General features: G+C 48.6%; 2 protein-coding genes across 13 annotated transcripts; one reads left to right on the top strand and one right to left on the bottom strand.

The window, feature by feature from the left end:
• Positions 1-106: 106 nt before the first annotated feature.
• Positions 107-9,104, top strand: CHAMP1 (chromosome alignment maintaining phosphoprotein 1). Of its 12 annotated transcripts, none has more exons than XM_072031592.1 (4): positions 202-259; positions 1,098-1,228; positions 1,747-1,869; positions 5,439-9,104. In XM_072031592.1, the coding sequence occupies exon 4, from the start codon at positions 5,502-5,504 to the stop codon at positions 8,322-8,324; it is 2,823 nt and encodes a 940-aa protein (XP_071887693.1). In that variant the 5' UTR covers positions 202-259; positions 1,098-1,228; positions 1,747-1,869; positions 5,439-5,501; the 3' UTR covers positions 8,325-9,104. The 12 variants fall into 12 exon arrangements, with proteins under 12 accessions (XP_071887708.1, XP_071887679.1, XP_071887693.1 ...); XM_072031587.1 differs by lacking the exon at positions 202-259 and adding an exon at positions 283-703; XM_072031597.1 differs by lacking the exon at positions 202-259 and adding an exon at positions 283-703 and having other exon boundaries at positions 1,093-1,228.
• A 3,445-nt stretch (positions 9,105-12,549) lies between these two features.
• LOC113839923 (uncharacterized) lies at positions 12,550-17,269 on the bottom strand. The gene is made up of 4 exons (XM_027444867.3): positions 16,376-17,269; positions 15,881-15,983; positions 15,685-15,776; positions 12,550-15,599 (listed from the first exon to the last, which is right to left on the bottom strand). Exon 4 carries the CDS (start codon positions 14,457-14,459, stop codon positions 12,579-12,581), a length of 1,881 nt encoding a protein of 626 aa, XP_027300668.3. The 5' UTR covers positions 14,460-15,599; positions 15,685-15,776; positions 15,881-15,983; positions 16,376-17,269; the 3' UTR covers positions 12,550-12,578.
• Positions 17,270-19,118: the final 1,849 nt, after the last annotated feature.

The following is a 19,118-nucleotide window of genomic DNA, read 5'->3' as shown; positions in this document are numbered from 1 at the left end:
CCCCCCCCCCCCCTTAACGGCCGCCCAACCGCCCCAACGGCCGCCGCGCGAGCCGCCTCCCCCGCCCCTCAGGGGCGGCGCCACGTGACCCAGCCGGGCCGGGGGAGCAGGGGGCGGGGAGCGGCGGCGAGTGGGCGGGGCCTCGCCGCCGTCGGCGCCTTCCCATTGGCTGGCGGCCCCGCTCCTCCTCCTCCCCCCCCTCCCGGCGCCCCCCTAAGCCCCGCCCCTCCCGGCCCGGCGGCCCGGCGGCGCCTCAGCGGTGAGCGGGGGGGGGGGGGCGGGTAACGGCCGTTGGGGGGGGGCGGGAAAATGGCCGTTGGCCGTTAGGGGGGGGGCGGCCGCCCTGAGGCGAGAAGCGGCGGGCGGCGGGGCCGGGGCACGGCGGGGGCTCGCAGGCCGTGGCCGGGCTGTGTCCGGCGGCGGGCTCCGTGCGGGAGGCAGGGGGCTGCGGGGCCGGCTGCTGGGGGGTGGCCGTGATCTGTGGAGAGCCCGCGGGGGGTGCTCGGGGTGCCCGGTGTCGCGCCCCCGGCTCGCTGTCCTCCCAGCACACAGGTCGAAAGGCTGCAGGGCAGCGGGAGAGCCGCCGCCGTCGCCTCCCCGGAGCCATCCGCACGTGCCTCGGCTCCCCGTGGCCCTCCGAAGCGCTCCGTGACGGGAAGCCAACGGCACCGCCTCGCACAGCAGCGTCCCACCTCGGTCAGGGGTCTGTGCACTTATTTTTCACACCCGGTGGTGTTCAACCAAGTCCAGCGATGGTTGCTGGTGGAGCATGGCATGGATGGGTTGTGTGGTGGCTGGCAGGTGGGTTGGGAGCACGCAGGTTCCTGTGGACCCTGTGGGGTAGCGAGAGCGTGGTGCTGCCTCTCTTGCTGCCAGGGTGTTGGGGCTGACCCGCTCACCTCCCGCTGACCCGCTCACCTCCTGCCCTGACACACCACAGGGATGGTTATGTGCGGCTCCCTTTGGGAGCCAGGCTCGTGTTCTGGCAGCCACAGCGCAGGGATGGAGCTTCAGGAGAAGCATCACGTTGCCACCAGGCTGCTGGCTACTTCTCGGCACTGCAGCAGCGTGGCACTTTCCCTTTTGCTTAAGCACAGCAGCAGCCCGGATCCGCTCCTGCTCGTGGCGACAGCGATGCAGCAGTGTCCAGATGTGCTGGGAACAAGCTTTACGGTCTTCACCAACAGAAGATGTGGCTGAGCTGTTTGCCTGTGGAAAAGCTTTCAAGGTTTGCTGATGGAAACAAATGTCCATCGTTGCTTTGCAGTGACGGTGCTCATCAGGGTTGAATTGTGAAGGTGGCCCTCTGTAAAGTGAGGAGGGTCATCACAGGAGGAGCATTCCTAGGAGTAGGGGCTTACTTCATCCTTTGTTTCATGAACCCAACCACTGCTGGAATGGCGTTGTGCACATCAGGAGGAGGTTGCTGGAAACCTCCACTTCTTGCTAGTGCGTTCATTGCCTGTTGTTCTGAGGTTATGTGGATGGCAATGCCATTCCCACTGGGTGTGGAGAAACCAATGTGGGCACTGGCATCACCGACGTGTGTTGCACATCCTCGTTCCCTGCTTGTGGCTCACCAGGGTTGATTCTTTATCAAGAGGAAAAGAGGCACAGCTCCTTCTATCAGTGACAACCAGGATGGTCTGATCTTGAAGAACGATGCGGCAGGCAGACTACTTGTTGCAGCGTTCTGAAATCCTGCGTGTCACGCTAAAAACAACCTGTAATTTTCTGTACTTGCAGGCAGCATAGATCTGTAGCTTCGAGCCCTTCATTGCTTCCCTCTGGCACTGCCTCATGACAATCACAGCTTAATCCTCTGTACGGGAGAGATGCAAGGATAGATTAAATGTTGCGATACCAAGGGTAAGATGTTTGTTAAAATAACAATAATCTGAGATGATTAGTGGATGTGTAGCTATGGAACTGGAAGGAGGTTGAGCAGCGAAGACATTTTGTTAGCTGCTGGAGCCATTGTGTTGTGCCACCCACTGGTGGGATGCTCGCTGAGGCTGGGTGTCTCCTGCAGATTCCTTTTGTGCCACTGGGAGGTTTTGCTGATGCTCTTTGGCTGCCCTCTGTGCTTGCCCTGGAATGGACACCGTCTGAATTCGCAGTTCTCTCGCTGCCTCTGACTCCTCGGGTACTGACTCTTTCCACCAGGCCATGGCCTCAGTCCCTCACGTTGAGAACCAAGCACAAAAAGTGATGATTCTTGTTCTTTTCTCAGAGGGATTTGGGCCCTCATTACCCATCCTTTTGCCATGCTGAGAAGTTGTTTTGTGGCATAAGAGTTTGAGGCCAGAGCTGCAGGGACAGGAATTAGTAAGGATTTTTGACCTCTCTGTGGGGAGAGGGGAGAGCATGTGGCTGGTGGTATGAACCTTTGAACGTAGCCTCTAGACATGAGTGGAAGAAGGGAGTGAGGAGAAATGTCTGGTGGAACCAGCAGAGGTTCTTCATGTCTCAGGGAAAGTCTGGAGAAGTCTTGGCTGCCTTTAGCTAAAACCTGGTATTACAAACTCCAGAATCTCAGCGCTGGTTTCCTCTCTAATCAGCACCTTGTTGTGAAGTGAAGGCAGGATGAGGACACAGGACAAGCCTAAATGCTGGGTTACAAAGCCAAACGTGGTGCCTGGTGGCCATGTAGGAGAAAGTACCCCAAACTCTTCAATATCGCTTGATTGTCAACCTTTGAACATCTGGAGGAGCAACTTCAGGCTGCCCAGAGAAGCTGTGGCTGCCCCATCCCTGGAGGTGCTCAAGGCCAGGCTGGATGGGGCTTTGGGCAACCTGCTCTGGTGGGAGGTGTCCCTGCCCATGGCAGGGGGGTGGAATTAAATGTGCTTTAAAGTCCCTTCCAACCCAAACCTTTCTGCGATGCTATGAAAAGAGTGGAAGAGATTACTTGGTAAACTTTGTTATATGCTGTGATAAACACCGTTTGGAGAGACTTGTTGTTGTTGTTGTTCTCTAGAGGAAAGAAAACAGAATTCAGAATTACCACCAATTTTGAATTCTCTTCCAGTTCTGAAGATGTGATTAGTGCAGTATGTTGGTACTGTCCTAATTATGTTCTGCTGAGCTCTGGTTAAAACATTCTTGTTCTATAGCTCATATGATCACTGGTTTTGGCTTTCAAATTGAAACCTCCCCTGTTATTGCATTGCCAACGGAAAAAACAAAACAAAACAAAACCAACAACACACACACACTAATTCCTAAGGACTTTTAGGACTTTTGGAGTGTTAGGACATGGCTTGCTGTGGGTTTTTCCAGCAAGTTGTTTGCTATTGCAGAGAAATAGGCCGTTGAGCACTATCGGCTTCCTGTTTTGGTTTGGTCTTTTACTGTGATACAGAATTTGTCCTAAAATGTTGTGAAGTGTCTTGTGGTCAACAGTGACTGTCTTACGGACTCCATTTTGGTGGGTTTTGCAGCTAAAAGCCTTCTGCATGGCTGCTGATAGTGCTGGAAATGAGCAATTCGTACCCAAAGGGCCCTTCCAGTTCAGGCACTAGAGCAGTACGATGACCTCTCATCATGTGTAGATGGCACCCAGTCAGGTGCTGTTCGTTTCCCTCATATACATAAAGCAAGGTTCCTCCAGGCTCTACCCATGGACCTCGATTCCTGATTGGAATACAGTCTTATTTCTTCAAAAAGCTGCCTCTTCCTGTGATTTAATGCAAACTGCTTATATATAGCACATGCTAAGAAGCCGTTCCTTGAGCAACTGAAGTGGAGAACCTTTATTCTTGTGGATTTGTGCCCCCTGCTCCTCAACCAGTTCCCCTTTCCTATTTTTGCTGTGTCCTGCCTTAACAGTACCACTACTCTGCTTTCATTCTGTCCCTGCTCCAAACCAACTCACCTCTGCAGTATTTTTAATTCCTTCCCTTTTCCCCTAATTATAACCCGAGCCAGCCACTGCTTGTTCTGCAGGCTTGCCGGCTATTTGCATACTGACCATCCTTGTACTGATTACAGGCTAAACAAAGCCCGTAACTGGTAAGTGAAATCTTCATCCTTTACCACCTCAGTGGAGACATTTCTTTACCTTTCTACTCTTTACTAAATTCCACGAAAGCTGTAGAAATTCAACCTGAGACTGTATTGCTTTGTCCAGTTTGGTTGGCATCCACTGAAGGGCAGCGTGTTTGCGTGTCTCATTTCATAAGAAACCAGGGTTAAAAATACTTTAGGAATAACTTAAGAAAACTTGCATTAGATGCACGTTTTTAGATTTATTATTCTAATATATGTGTTTAGGCAGGAAAAATGTTGTCAAATTGACACAAAAACTCGTGTTTTGAAACAGCGTGTCTTATCAAAACCCCAAATTAGGTCGGCATGTTAGGACATAATACCTGTTTAATTTGAAATTATGAGGAAAAACAAACAAACAAATAAAAAGTTCAATACACATGAATATTGAGAAATGTCCAAATATGCTTTTTTAGCATAGCGAGAACTCTCGTATTTTAGGTGACAATGACACAACGTGGTTAGTCTTTGTCTTCTGTCTATTGCTGTGGCTAATCTGGGTAACTTTTTGTTGTAGGTAATGGACTCTAGCCAAATCATTACAATTTGCATTTCAGATGCTGCATTTTTTTTTTTGAGGTCTAATAAAAACAGTAATTTTGAGAATTTTCCATCCCATCCCCAAACAAACATGGTTTGCATACAGAGGGCTGTCAACTGCACAAATGGGAGAAGTCACTGCTTTTTTTTCTTTTTTTCTTTTTTTTTTGTAGAAACAGCATTTTTTTGGTGGTGGTAGGGCAGCAAGATGGAAAAACGGGGTGGGAAAATTTGTTCTCATAATGGATAAAGTTTTTATGAGCAGCACCTTTTATTTTTCATGGAATTAGTGAAATGAAAATAGTGCTTGACAGGAAAGAAGAGCCTATGTTTTATGCTACCGTTTTCTCCTTGAAATTGTTTTTTTTTCTAGCTTTATCAAAACCAGCTGAGTTGTTTGGAAATTTTATGGTGAAGATGCAGTTTTGAAATGGTTTTATTTCAGTGGCACTGTTTCAAAGTACTTTCTGATTTCAGTTTACGCGCATGATGTAAACAAAAACACTTCCAATATGGGAAGAAAGAACAACTGAGAAAGCGAGTCGCGTTTATCAAGCGGAATCTAAACTTAGCTCTTCCTTACCTGGGCTCTTCTGGTTTACTTGCGGAGTTTTTACATCGATAGGGAGGCCTGCTGTTAAACACAGGCTTTGTTTTCTGCTGATGTATGATGGCTTGGAAAAGGTGGAGAAGCCGATATTTGGATTTCCTTATGGAGTAGTTAGTACTCCTGCAAGAGTAACGCTTTCTAAAATGGGAGGGAAGCACAGTCAGGTGTTTAAGAACAATTAATACCTGACATTAACACTGAGAGCTAACTGTGCAGATTTTTTTTCCCTTTATTGCAGGAACTCTGAAGCTTGCGCTTTAAAAGGGGAAGTGCTGTGAACACTGGGACTGGCTGTAGAAAAATGGACATGTTGCAGATACTGCGCAAAACCACAGAGCGCCTAGAGTGCGACCACTGCAGCTTCAGAGGAACGGACTATGAAAACATACAGATTCACATGGGCACCATCCACCCGGAGTACTGCGATGAGATGGATGCTGCCGGTTTGGGTAAACTTATATTTTATCAAAAAAGCGCAAAACTGTTTCACTGCCACAAGTGTTTTTTTACCAGCAAGATGTATTGCAATGTGTACTACCACATCACAGCACAACACGCAGCACCTGCGAAATGGAATGAGGAGAGGAAAGAACAGGTAGAAGGCGATTCAGATTCCTCCAAAAAGAGCGGCTCCTCGGAGCCACAGAAACCTACCCTTTCCCCCGAGTCCCGCAAAGCTGCCCTTTCTCCCGAGCTCCCCAGGTCTGAACCCGTTGTTTCCCCCAAGCTTCAGAAATCATCAGGGTCTCCAGAGTCCCAGAAGTCAGCTCAGGGTACTTCCTCAGACCCGGAGAAGTCAGCCCAGGCCCCGTCCCCAGATCCAGAAAGGTCATCCCAGTCCGCATCTCCAGATCCAGAGAGGTTAGACTCGGCTGTGTCCCCTGACTCCCAGAAGCCATCCCCTGCTGTGTCCCCAGACCCCCAGAAGCCAGTCTCTGGCGTGTCCCCAGACCCCCAGAAGCCAGCTTCTGCTGTTTCCCCAGACCCTCAGAAACCAGCCCCGGCCGTGTCACCCGAGCCCCGCCGCCACTCCCCAGCGGTGTCACCCGAGCCCCGCCGCCACTCCCCCGCCGTGTCACCCGAGCCCCGCCGCCATTCCCCTGCCATGTCCCCGGAGCCCCGCAGATACTCCCCAGGCGTGTCACCAGAGCCAAAGAAACCTCCTCCAGCAGTGTCCCCCGAGCCACGAAGGTATCCCCCAGCTGTGTCCCCAGAGCCCCGGCGGCACCCTGCCCAAACGCGCAGGCCTGCTTCGGCTTCCTCTCCCGAAAGCCGGCGGCCTGCTCCCGCCGTGTCGCCGGAGTTGTGGAGACCTGGTCCCACTGCTTCCCCTGAGCACTGGAGGTCTGTGCCCCATGAGATGCAGAGGTCTTCTGCTGTTTCTCCCTGGGCTTCAAAGCCCTCCATGTCCTTAGAGTCCCGGAGGTCTGCCCCCGAGTCCCGAAGGTCTGGCCCCGTTGCGTCGCCGGAGCCTAGGAGGCTTGTTTCTGACTCGTGGAAGTCTACGTCCTTTTCTGAATCCCAGAAGTCTACTCTCGTTTCTTCTGAGCCATGGAAACCCATCTCATCTGTTTACCCTGAAGGCTGGAAACCCGTCCTGTCCCCTGACACGTGGAAGCACTCTCCCTCCGTTTCTCCTGAGCTTCGGAAGTCTAGTCATGCTGTCTCATCTGACTCTTGGAAGCCTTCTTTCTTCCCTGAGGTTCGTAAGCCTTCTGCTTCGGTGTCTCCTGAATCTTGGAAACTCTCTGAGTCACGGAAATCTATGTTTTTTTCTGAATCTCAGAAGTCCACCTCTGCTGCTTCCTCTGAGGTTCAGAAACGGGGCCATTTCTCTGAACATCGGAAAAGAGCTCTGTTCCCAGAGTCTCGTAAATCTAATCCTGCTGTTGCTTCCGATGTCCAGAAACGCGCCTTCTTTTCTGAACCTCAGAATCAGGTGTCTACATCTGTTGCTTCTGCTGAAGGCCATAAGCATGCCTCATGTTCTGAAGCCCAGAAGTCAGCTCTTGTTTCTCCTGAGGTCCAGAAGCATGCCCTATTTTCTGAAGCCCAGAAACTTGCTCCCATTTCCCCTGAAATTCAGGAGCATGCTTGTTTTCCAGAGTCTCAGAAATCAACTTCTCCTGAAATTCACAAACATAGCCTCTTCTCTGAGACCCAGAAACAGTCTTTTTGTGTTTCTTCAGAAACCCCCAAACAAACTATTTTTACTGATTCCCACAAATCCCCTGATATTCAAAAACAAGCTGTATTTTCTGAGATGCAGAAACCTGCTGCTTCTTTGTCTTCTGATGTCCAGAGACACACTGAAACCACTGTACCTTCTGAAATCCAGAAAAACATGCTGTTTTCCGAGTCTCATAAGTCTGTTGCAGGTTTTTCCTCTGAGTCCCAGACACCTAGTGAGTCTGGCGAGAGTGACTTTCTTTCTCAAAGTTTAGATGATCAGAAACCACTGGATGACTTGTTTTCACAGGACGAACAATCCATATTAGCCAAAGAATCCCCAGAAGACATGTTATACTCGTGCCCGAAAAAGAAGCCCCGGAAGGACACCCAGGAGAACTCGGATTCGGAGCTAAACAGCAGCGAGTGTGGAAAAATGGAGCTGGACTCGATGGAGCTGAAGGAGCAAGAATCCAACAGCGACCAAGAGCAGTATGATATGGAATCGGCTGATTACAGCAAGGAGAGCAAAATGGATGCATCTACTCCCATCCAGCCGCAGTGCGTGCTGCAGTTTACCGAAGAGAAAGAGGCTTTCATTTCCGAGGAAGAAATAGCAAAATACATGAAGCGCGGCAAGGGAAAGTATTACTGCAAAATTTGTTGCTGCCGTGCAATGAAAAAGGGTGCTGTCCTGCACCACTTAGTCAACAAGCATAATGTTCAAAGCCCATACAAATGCAAAATATGTGGCAAGGCTTTTCTCTTGGAGTCTCTTCTTAAAAACCATGTTGCTGCTCACGGTCAAAGCTTGTTGAAGTGTCCACGGTGTAATTTTGAATCGAATTTTCCCCGAGGCTTTAAGAAACATTTAACCCATTGCCAAAGCCGTCATAGTGATGATACACCTAAAAAACATTTGGACAGCCTCGAACCACTCGAAGAACAAATTTAACGTGTTTTTTTCCCTTCTGCTAGAAACGCGGAATTTACAAAAGTGTTCAAAAAGTGTTGCTGTATGTTAACCGAGTAGTTTAGCTGATCTGGCAAGTCAGAAGATGCATGGTTTATTGTGCTATGTTTAACTTGTCTTATAGCTGTTTTACTGAAATGATTTGCAAATGGCAAAAGTCATTTGAAATACATGTTCATGTCTTTTTATTACCCATCAGTAGAGTCATTTTATTTTTTTGGATGTACTATGTTTTTGAAACCAAAATGGATACAATTAGTTTTGTAAAGATTTGTAAAACATACAGGCCATTAAGGACTGGAGAGGCAAGCAACCCTTATATTCCCATGAAGAATGAACATGTTTTTTCACATTTGTTAAATGTCTTATTTTTTAAAATGTTTTTATCAAATTCTTAAAAGGAAAGTTCTTACCAAATTAAATGTGAATGAGCCAGGCATGAGTAACTACCAGCTGTTCTGGAATGATTCTGCTCTGAGGTTGTAATTGAGTGTGTGGTCATTTGTGGGAAATTTCTTGCACTCAATTCTTTGTCTTTTCTCAGATTTTGAAGCATCATGGTACTGATTGTGATTCTGTATTTTGACCATGTTTTAAGCATGTACTAATATACATTAAATTGATGAATTAACGTCAGACTGTATAGCTCAGCATTTTCTCTTGATAATTCAGATGTTTGTAATGTCAGGAAAAAATAAAATTCTTGTATCTGGTGAAATGTAATGCTTTAATCTTTTAATAATAAAAAAACAAAACACCAAACCTGGCGTTGGCCATTCTTTTATTCCAGATGACGAACAAAACCTTTCATGTCCAATATATTTTAAGCTCTTTTGGCAGCAGAAGATGCAAAATTACCCTGGAGTTCTGCTCTGAATACTTCAACTTTCCAGTCTTCAGCCTAGGAAAGCAAGGTTTGCCTAAATTCCTGGTCTGCTTCAGATTTATTTATTTATTTATTTTAGATGTAAATGAGGGAAAACTTGAATGTGTACAGTTATTTTGCATGCTTGCTTTTGTGCTATTTGCATATTAACTCTTCAAAAAAATAAGTATAATTCAGCAGGAGCATGGATTGTTAAGTGGAGGTAGTTCAAGGAAAGTTTCATTTTCCTCAGGCTAAGTTTTGCCTAGACTTGAGCAGTTGTAAATATTGGCTTACAACATGATGGTGGTGGGTTGTTTTTTTGTTGTAGTTAAAAAAAGAAAAAAATAATCAAGGAAGGACTTGTTTGACTTGCAAGTGGTGTGTGTCCTTTACAGTTTGATGCATCGTTGCTGACAGCTGCTTGTTTCTCTACCATGATCACATACTCTGATCTCAGGGAATCCATCATCAAGGCTCAATGCTTTTTTTTCCCACTTTTCTTTCTTTTTCCTTTTTTTTTTTTTAAACCAACTGACTGCATTGATTTTTTTCTATGCTGATTTACAGGGCACTGAATCTCTTTGAACCTACATATGATGGCCACTCTCCAGTTTCTCCTAGTAGAAAATTTTGTAAAAGCCTCATGGAAGTTGGACATTTCTGGTGTGCGTATTTTGGTGTCCAAACTCCTGTTTCACCCTTCCTTTACACGACACTAAGTTTGAGGTCCTTAAGATGTGTAGTAAGATCTGTTGGAATCTGAACTGACTGAGCTAATTTGTCTAATGAGCTATAGGACACCAATAAAAAGATCAGGTTGGGGACTTGCTGTTTCCCCCTCAGGTGACCTGTTGTAAATGCTGAGGAGATGGGTGAATATTCTGAGTATAAACAGTGATACTTTTTTATTTTTTTGGACATAAGAATGAAATATAAGTGAAGCACTTCCAAGACTTACCAATGAAATAGTTTGTTTCAATTATGCCCATTGCTATACTTGAGGCCTTGGGTACTCTCTGAAATAAAAGTTGAAATTGTTGCTAATTTTGCTTCATACATTAGAGTACAAAGCATTGAATTAACTCTCACAAACCCACCAGTGTAATTTAAGCTCAGAATCAGAGGATATCCCAGGTTGGAAGGGACCCACAAAGATCACTGAGTCCAACTCCTGGCTCCCCACAGGACCACCCCAAAATCAGACCCTATGTCTGAGAGCTTTGTTCAAACACTCCTTGAACTCCCTCAGGCTCGGTGCTGTGACCACTGTCCCGAGGAGCCTGTCCCAGTGCCCGACCACCCTCTGGGTGCAGACCCTTTCCCTAACCCCCAGCCTGACCCTCCCCTGTCCCAGCTCCATGCCGTTCCCTTGGGTCCTGTCGCTGTCCCCAGAGAGCAGAGCTCAGCGCCTGCCCCTCCGCTCCCCTCGTGAGGGAGCTGCAGGCCGCCATGAGGCCTCCCCTCACCCTGCTCTGCTCGGGGCTGAGCAAACCAAGGGGCCTCAGCCGCTCCTCATGCGTCTTCCCCTCCACAGGTGCAGAACCTGGCACTTGTTAAACTTCATGTGGTTGGTGACCGCCCAGCTGTCTAATTCGTCCAGATCTCTCTGCAAGGCCTTACCACCATCGACAGAGTCAACATCTCCACCCGATTTGGTATTGTCCACGAATTTGTCAAAAAATCTTCAAGTCCTACATCCAAATTGTTGATGAAAACACTGAAGAGGACTGGTCCCTGGGGAACCCACTAGTGAGAGGTTGCCATCCTGATGTAACCCCATTTACAAGAACCCTCTGGGCCTGGCCTGTCAGCCAACTGTTCACCCACCTTACTGTGCTCTTATCGAACTGTATTCTGGTCATTTGTCCAGGATACCATGAGAGACAGTATAGAAAGCTTTACTGAAATCCAGAAAGATTACACTGATGGGCTTCCTTTGGTCAACTAGCTGGGTGATCTTGTCATAGAAGGAAATTCAGTTTGTTAGACACCACTGTGGAGGAATGGTTAAGTGAACTAGGACATGTGGATGTTGAGCAGTTAAGAGGCAATGGGCTAGTGAAGTACCGTACTCAACTCATATGAGCCTGGGCATGCACGCGGCTGGCTGAGAGCCGATCAGGCTCAAGGACACGATGCCCTTGGGCGATCAGGAAAGTCCCTAAGGCAGGACAGGTAGCTAAAAGAAGGAGGAACAGACTGAAAAGCCCAGGAAGTGTTAGCCAATCCTGAGCTTAGTTTCTGCAATATGTATGAGTTGATTATGTTCAAACTAGATAAAAGACGACTGAGCTATCCATTAAAGTTGAAGTTCACTGTTCACTCATATTGAGCGTCTGGGTCTTCCTTCCGTCGACAACAATGGGCCCCTCTGCTGCTACAGCCATCGCAGGCCTTTGCTGCTACACCCCTGGTGACCTGGATGTGCCTTTTGACCCAGGCCCTATGGCCTTGAAAAGGAGCTGGATACGTTTTTCTTCGATCCCCGAAGAACGGGATACGTAAGGCCCGAAGGCCGAGTTGCCTGACAACGTAAAGCGAGACGTTGTTCCCAGGACTAGCCCTGGAATTCTCCGGTGTTTGTAATCAAGAAAAGGGGTGGAAAATGGAGACTCTTATATGATCTGAGAGAAATTAATGAAGCCGTGGAAGGTATGGGAGCACTTCAACCAGGATTCCCAACTCCAGCTATGCTCCCCCAGTCATGGACATTACTTTTCTGATTGTACATGGGTATAGGCGCACTCGGGTTTAGTGTGTAAAAGCAAAGTTCTGTATATTTAGAAGGTTCGATGTTGGGGTGTGTGTGTTGGCAGAGCATTGACTCCCCTCACACCCAGCGCTGTTTACTTGCCTTTTCTGAATATTACTAAATTCAGGTTGAGTTGAGACTTGATTTATAACAGCCCTGTCCCCCCCGTCCCTCCCCCAGCCCAATGTCCCTCCCCATACTCACCCTAGCCCCAACACCCCCCACCCCAGACACCCCCCTGTCCCTAGCCCTATGTCCCCCCCAACAACTCCATATCCTCCCTCAAAAAAACCCTGTCCCCCCCAGCCCCATGTGCCCCTTGTCCCCCCCCCAAACACGCCTCTGTCTCACACCAAGCCCCCTGTCCCACCCCAGCCCAATGTACCCCACCCCAAATACACCCCGTCCCAACAGCCTGTCCCAACATGCCCCACTCACCATGCCAGGCAGATCGGCGTTATCTCAACCCCTGAGACCTTCTCTCAACCCAACCCAACCCCTGAGCCCTTCTCTCAACCCTTGAGCCCTTCGTGTCGTATTTGGGGAGGGAGAGAGCGGCTAATGTGGAACTCGACCACACGCCCGAGTACAACCACCACACAGACACAAATTCTTATCAAGAAGATTTATTCCTTCTCCGGTTCTTCTGTCCCCTTCTGCCGCAGGAACTCACTTCAGTACCACTGTCTGGCACGGGATCACGGAGCTCCAGAGTTGACGCCTGGCTGTTGGATGAGCCTTCTGCTGCAGTTGCAGTGGAGGGGAGAACTCCTCTCCTCATGTCCTGCAGCTCCCTCAGCAGCCTGATGCACTGCTCCTTGTCTCCAAAGGCATAAACGCCGTTTCCCAGAGCCAGAGGAAACTTTATTTCGGGGCACTCGTTCGGACCCAGGGACTGGGGGATGAAGGACACGTGCCCTGCTCCCGATTCTTCGCTCCCATCTACAGAGCTGTCGTCCGAGGAAACGCAGAACCCAGAAATGTCGAGTGTGACATCTGACGTCGAGGAACTTGCGTAGATTGTGGTTGCCTTTTCCGAAGCATCAGAGCCATCTTCATGGTTCGTGAGGTTCTGGGCCTGTGCTGTGGGAGATGTCGTCACCTGGGGCAGTTCTGACACGACAGGGTTGGAATTTTTTCTTTTCTCCAGCTCGAGTTCTTGCGAGAGCAGCTCACATTGCTGCCTTTGCTGCTGACACCGCTGCTCGGATTGTGTCAGCTGCGCTCGTAACACTTGCAGCTCTTCCTCGTGTGCCCTCTGTTGCTCTGCCCAAGCTTTCTGCCAATGCTTAACCTCCTCCTCTTTCTTCTGCAGCATGAGCGTTGTTTCCTCTAGCTCCGTCTCCCGTTGTTGCATTATTTTTGCCAGTTGACTCATGTTCTCAAATTCACAACTGACATACTGCAGTACTTTTATGAGATGTTTAGCATTTCGCTGCTCTGACACTTGCAGGACTTCCTGCTTCAGAGCAGCATTTTCAGCTTCCATCTCCTTTATGCTCTCATTCTGCCTGTGGAGCTGAGAGTTTTCCTGGTCGCGTCTGGCTTTTTCATTCAACATCTGTGCCAGATGCACTTTGAGCTCCTCACTCCTGTTCTTCAGCCGAGAGCGTTCCAGGTCCAGTTTCTTCTGCAGCTGAAGCTTCTCCATCGCCTCATTTTCAATCAGCTGCTGGTTGACCTGCTCCGTCTTTGCAGCAGGATTTTCAGATCTTGAGGCAAGCTCTTTCAGCTGCCTGACTCTTTCCCTCACCTCCTTGGTCAGGAGGCCCAGCTCGCTGACGTCCTTGGCGAGCCTCCGTGCCTTCTCCCTGGCTTCCACCAGGGAGCCCTCGTCCTCCAGAAGGCAGGCCTCCTCCTGAAGGAGCCCGTATCGCCTCCTCAGCTCCTGCACGGCATTGAGCATCTTGGCTTTCTGCTCCAGAAGCCAGCTGTCTCCACTGCCGGGGGGGCAGGGCTCTTGCTGCCCTGAGACCTGAACCCCCACGTGGCGCCGGGCCGCGGCCTTGTCCCCGTTGTGGGAGGCAGGCGCCCCGCACTCGGCCTTCTTCACGATCTCTTTATAGAAGAGCCTTCTCTGCAGGTTCAGCTTCTTCTTGAGGGCCAGGATCTGGGCGTCGTCGTCCCGCTGCCGCTGGAGCAGCTCCTGCTCCCGGCGCCGCTCGGCCTCCTTCTCCTGCAGCAGCTGCCGGAGCTCTGCCGCCCGCTGCCTCCGGCTCTGCTCCTCGAGCTGCTGCAGCTCCCACGCCCGTTTCTGCTCCCATTTGGAGCGTAGCTGCTGGGCCAGGAGCTGCCGCTCCTGCTCTGCCCTCTTCTTCATCTCACGGGCTTCGGTGTTGAAGCGCCGTTGCAGCTCCTGGGAGCGGAGACGCTCGGCCTGCAGCTGGGCCCGCAGCGCCTCCAGCTCCTGCCTGTGCTCCTGGTGCTGCACAGGGCCCCAACAGGATGAGGGCTGACCACGAGCCACGGGCCCCTGGCCATCACCACCGCCGGTCATGGTTTCAATAATCACTAATAATAACCGGCAATAATAGCCAGAAATAACCGGAACTCGGTGAACGGTCACCAAACGCTGCCAGCAATAGCCACCGGCAATCGCACGGCCTGGGCCTGAGAGGGACAGCAGGCTCTGAGCCCTCAGCAAACACCAGCACCGCACAGCAGCAGAGGCAGTCTCTACTGCTGGCCCTGTGGGCGCGAGCGGGGCCTTATATACTGTGCCCTGGCTGTGACGTCATAAGGGAGGGATGACGTCATAAAGGAATGATGACGTCATATGACCTTAGATGGCGTGTCTGTGCCCCAACGCCCCCGGCAACAGCCTCAGCACCAGGGGCGCGGAGGAGGGAGGTGAGGGGCTGGGAACCCGTGCAGGCATCACGCAGCCGGCAGCGGTGGCCGGTTCGGAGCTGCTCTTTTACTGAGTGCATCCACAGGGACCTGATGCCCTCCATCTTGCCCATTTATTCCTAAATAAAAGTCTGTTCCAGTGCACATCCTTTCACCTTACTCTGCTTAGCAGGACAAAAGCAGCTGGCCACATTTGTATGATTTTGTCCCCTTTCTCCAAAGCCCCCTCTCCTGTGTTGCCCCATGCGATGATGTCTCCAACGCACCGCAGGTGTTGAGGAGAAATATTTCTTCTCTGATAGCACAAGGGCTAATGGTTTTAAACTAAAAAAGCGTAAACAAGTCTTAGCTCGAGCTACACTGGGGGTGCTTGGAGGGCTTGTATGCACAGTAAAAGCTGCATTTCAAACACCCCAGCTGGGCCCTGCTCATGTCCCGCAGCCTGAAGGAGATGCCAGCACAGACGCGCTTTGAACCAGGACATTTATTGGGGTAAATCCAGGAACGAGGGGCAGTGGCCTCCCACCGTGTGCTAACTGGGGGGTGGGAAGGGCCCCTCCACAGCCCCATTCTGCGCAGGGGAGCACGGCCAGGTACACACAAACAGGGACTGCTACTTGCAGGCAGAGGGAGAGATTCCCAGGGGACCACGACTCCGGGGGGGGGATGCAGATGCTCAGGGAGGTGCTCCAGGGTGTTCTCACTTTTGCAGCCGCTTGATGCGGGCTTCTATGTCAGCAAAGTTGTCCTCTACAATGGCCAGGTTTTCCTTCATCGTCTTCTGGACCTGCAGGGGGGTCAGTGGGGAAGGGAGTGAGCAGGGGGACAGGATGAGGACCCCTCCCACCCCAGCACATGCTGCTGAGACTCGCCTCTGCCAGCAGCACGGTGTTGTCCTTGAGAGCACCAGCTATCTCCTGCTGCGTGGTGTCCAGGTGCACAACGACCTGCCCAAACTGTGTGGCTGGGAAGGAGGCGAAAACTCAGCACCGGAGGGCCCCCAGGCCCCAGGATCCCCCTTGTCACACCACGCCACTGTCCCCACCATCCCCTTTCCTTGCCCCTCACCTTGCTCGTGCAGCTCCCTGAGGGTCAGCAGTCGCTGCACTACATCGGACAGGCTACTGGCCACGGGGTCCCAGCGCTGCATCATCTCATAGACCTGGTGGATCTGGGGCAAGGGGCGGAAAGCAAGAAAGGAGGGCATAAGCACAGTCTGCAGGGGGATTCCACACCACCTTCCCCTACTGAACACACCACCTTTCCCTGCTGAACCCACATGGGCTCTGACCAATGGCTGCGCTGTCCTTCAGATGTTTTTCAATACTTTCCATAATAATCTTCCCCATAATTTTAACAGGCGCAGAAGTGAGACTGACCAGCCTATAATTGCCAGGATCTTCTTTCTCGCCCTTCCTGAAAACTGGAACCACATTTGGCAGCTCCCGGTTGACTCTCCAGGTTCCCAAGACAGTTGAAAAATAACTGAGGGAGGTCCCACAATGACACCAGCCAGCTCTCTGAGTACCCCAGGATGAGTCCCATCAGGCCCCGTGGACTTACATCCATCCAGGTGGAGCAGCAAATCCCACACAAATTTGGGGTTGACTTAAAGTTTATCATTTCTGCAGCCACAACCCTCCAGCTCAGGGCATCTAGGGTCCCAGAGCCCGTCTGTTGAAAACAGAGGAAAAAATGCATCCAACATCTCTGCTTGGTCCATGTTCCTGCTTGTGAGGTGACCATCCTCTTCAAGTATCGGACCAACGTTTGCTCTGGTCTTCCTTTTCCTGTTAACATACTTAAAAAACAACTCTTTTTAATCATCCTCCACACTGCTGGATAGCTTCAATTTTAACTTAGCCTTGGCCATGTGATTTCTCTTTCTACAAAGGTGAGTAGCATCCCTGTAGTCCTCCCATGTCACCCAACCTTGCTTCCAGCGACCATACACTTTTTCTTTTTTTCCCCACCTAAGCTCCTGAAGAAGAGCTCAGGATTGTGCACTACCGTCTTATTCATCCTTGTTCTTTATCAGAGGGACCCTTTGGGCTAGTACTGTGTACTTCTAACTTCAGTTTTCCTTTGGAGGTGGAGTTTGGTGTAGAGACGTGACCAGGTCAGGAGAGAGTAGCTGGGGCAACCCCCCAAAGTTTATTTACAGTACAAGTATTGCAGACACTGCAATTCCTTCCCTCTCTGAATCCTGTGGGCTGCTGCTGCCTGACAAAAATGTAATTACATACCTTAGATGTATGAAGACATCTCTCTGGTGTTCCCCCATCACCAAAAGGCTATTTATAGCCTATGCTGAGAAATGCAGGAGGCAACAGCATTTCCAGATACAGTACCACAGTCTTTATAGTGTGTGCAGTGGCTCCATAGGTGATGCGTACAGATATGAAGTGATTACATTAGTAGGAAAAAAATAAAAAGGAAGGAAGGAAGGAAGGAAGGAAGGAAGGAAGGAAGGAAGGAAGGAAGGAAGGAAGGAAGGAAGGAAGGAAGGAAGGAAGGAAGGAAGGAAGGAAGGAAGGAAGGAAGGAAGAGAAAGAGAAGCCTGTCTGGAACCAGAATTTTAGGGTGTAGAGGAAATGTAGAGCTCCTTTTGGAGTGGGGCTGGAAAGGGGTCTCATTTAAGCACCAGAGATGAAAAAAAATAAGCTTGGATTTTCCTTTTTTTTTTTTTTAATTTTATTTTTTTTTCCTCATAAATAATAATAATTTTGGGATTGAATATAGCTGGTTGTATGCATTTATTTTTTCCCCCTCTATTTGTATATTAATATAATTTCTGTTTAATCTCATGACATTTTAGACGTAAGAAATCTTGTAGAAAATATAATCACTGAAGGTTTGCTGCCTCTGGACTTACAGTTTTGTACTTTGGAGTTGTTTTTTTTCTTTATCACATCCTGACTGTGTTGTGATGTAGAGCATATGTTACGGACATGAGTGCACTGAGGTCACCACAGCTATTGCTGAGCTCCTATTTATGTATTTTTAAATGGAAAAAAGAGGGGAAGAAGTTGAACTCCTTGCTGCCATGCTGCTCTTATGACCTGTTTTGAAGAAACTTCCATGTAAGTAAGTTGAAGTTGAATAATTGTGTTTCTGAAGTACAGGCATACAGGAAAGTTTTTGTGGCTTACTTTGCATGTGGGGAATGAGAAAGGTCAATTAAGAAAATATCAGAGCTGCATAAATCAATTTAACATTTTGAGAATGTAAGAGAAACTTATGAGAAACTGAGCACAATGATGAATGTGTAGGGTTGCAGCAAGCTGAACTCTAACCTTTCTGTTTATGGTTTGTAACAGTCTTCAAAACTGTGATTATATAATTTTTAAATATGTAATGCATATGAACATTTCACATTACATTTTTAACAGCTTTCATTTTCCTTCCTGTAGCTTGGCAGGACTTAGTTTAACAAGTACTAAACCAACCAACAAACAAACAAACAAATAAACCAGTTTAGAAGTGATTTTTTGGTTGGATGAGAAGTCAAAAATTTGCTTTTTAACTAATAGCACAACCAGCCTGGGTTGCCAGATGGGCATTGATCATCTGTAAACATCACAAACATAGGCATCTTGTGCATACTTAACACTGAAAAAAAAAAAAGTATATAAAATATCCTGTAAGTTTTCAGTGTTATTTATATGAGTGGCTTAACTTCCGTGGCTTACTGCTTTATGTGTCCTGTAGACTGCATTTCAGAGTAGAAAGAATTGAGTTAGCTGAATGTCAACAAACAAAACAAAGTAATTTATCCATGGCAGCACAGGAGAAGTCTGTGAAGATTTGTTCTCCCTGATTCCCAAGTATTAGTTTTTCCTTGCAATAATAAATAATGCATGATAATGCAAGTCCGCACAGCACAATCCTATCCTGATTTTGGAATATATGCTCAGTATATACTCGGGTGTAACACTGATAGATTTTAAAGAACTTTTAAAGAATTTTACTTTTATAGATTATATGTATTACTGAGAAAATGCTTTTATATGTATTTTTAGGCAAGATGTTAGTGGGGACAGAGATTTCTTTTATACAATCCCAGTCCTAAGAGGGGAATCTCTTTCATGTATGCTTGTAAGAACACAGATTTGAGTCCTTTTTGTGCAGAACATTTGATGGAAGGTACAAAATGGAAAGTAAGAATAAAGAAACTTCAGAGGATATTGTTATTTGTTTGTTTGTTTCCAGCTAAACTAGCTGTGGCCGTATGTGCAACAAAAACTTATCTTCGTTCTTATCAGAATAAAAAAAAAAGGGTTAATAATTGCACCGAATGTCAAGT

This window comes from Anas platyrhynchos, chromosome 1, assembly GCF_047663525.1.
Source record: "Anas platyrhynchos isolate ZD024472 breed Pekin duck chromosome 1, IASCAAS_PekinDuck_T2T, whole genome shotgun sequence".
Taxonomy (NCBI): domain Eukaryota; kingdom Metazoa; phylum Chordata; class Aves; order Anseriformes; family Anatidae; genus Anas; species Anas platyrhynchos.
This window is presented reverse-complemented; position numbering and strand designations above follow the sequence as displayed.

What these genes read in the sequence shown, in the direction of transcription:
- CHAMP1 (XM_072031578.1), top strand. Translation starts at nt 5,502, where the DNA reads ATGGACATGTTGCAGATACTGCGCAAAACCACAGAGCGCCTAGAGTGC.
- LOC113839923 (XM_027444867.3), bottom strand. Translation starts at nt 14,459, where the DNA reads ATGACCGGCGGTGGTGATGGCCAGGGGCCCGTGGCTCGTGGTCAGCCC.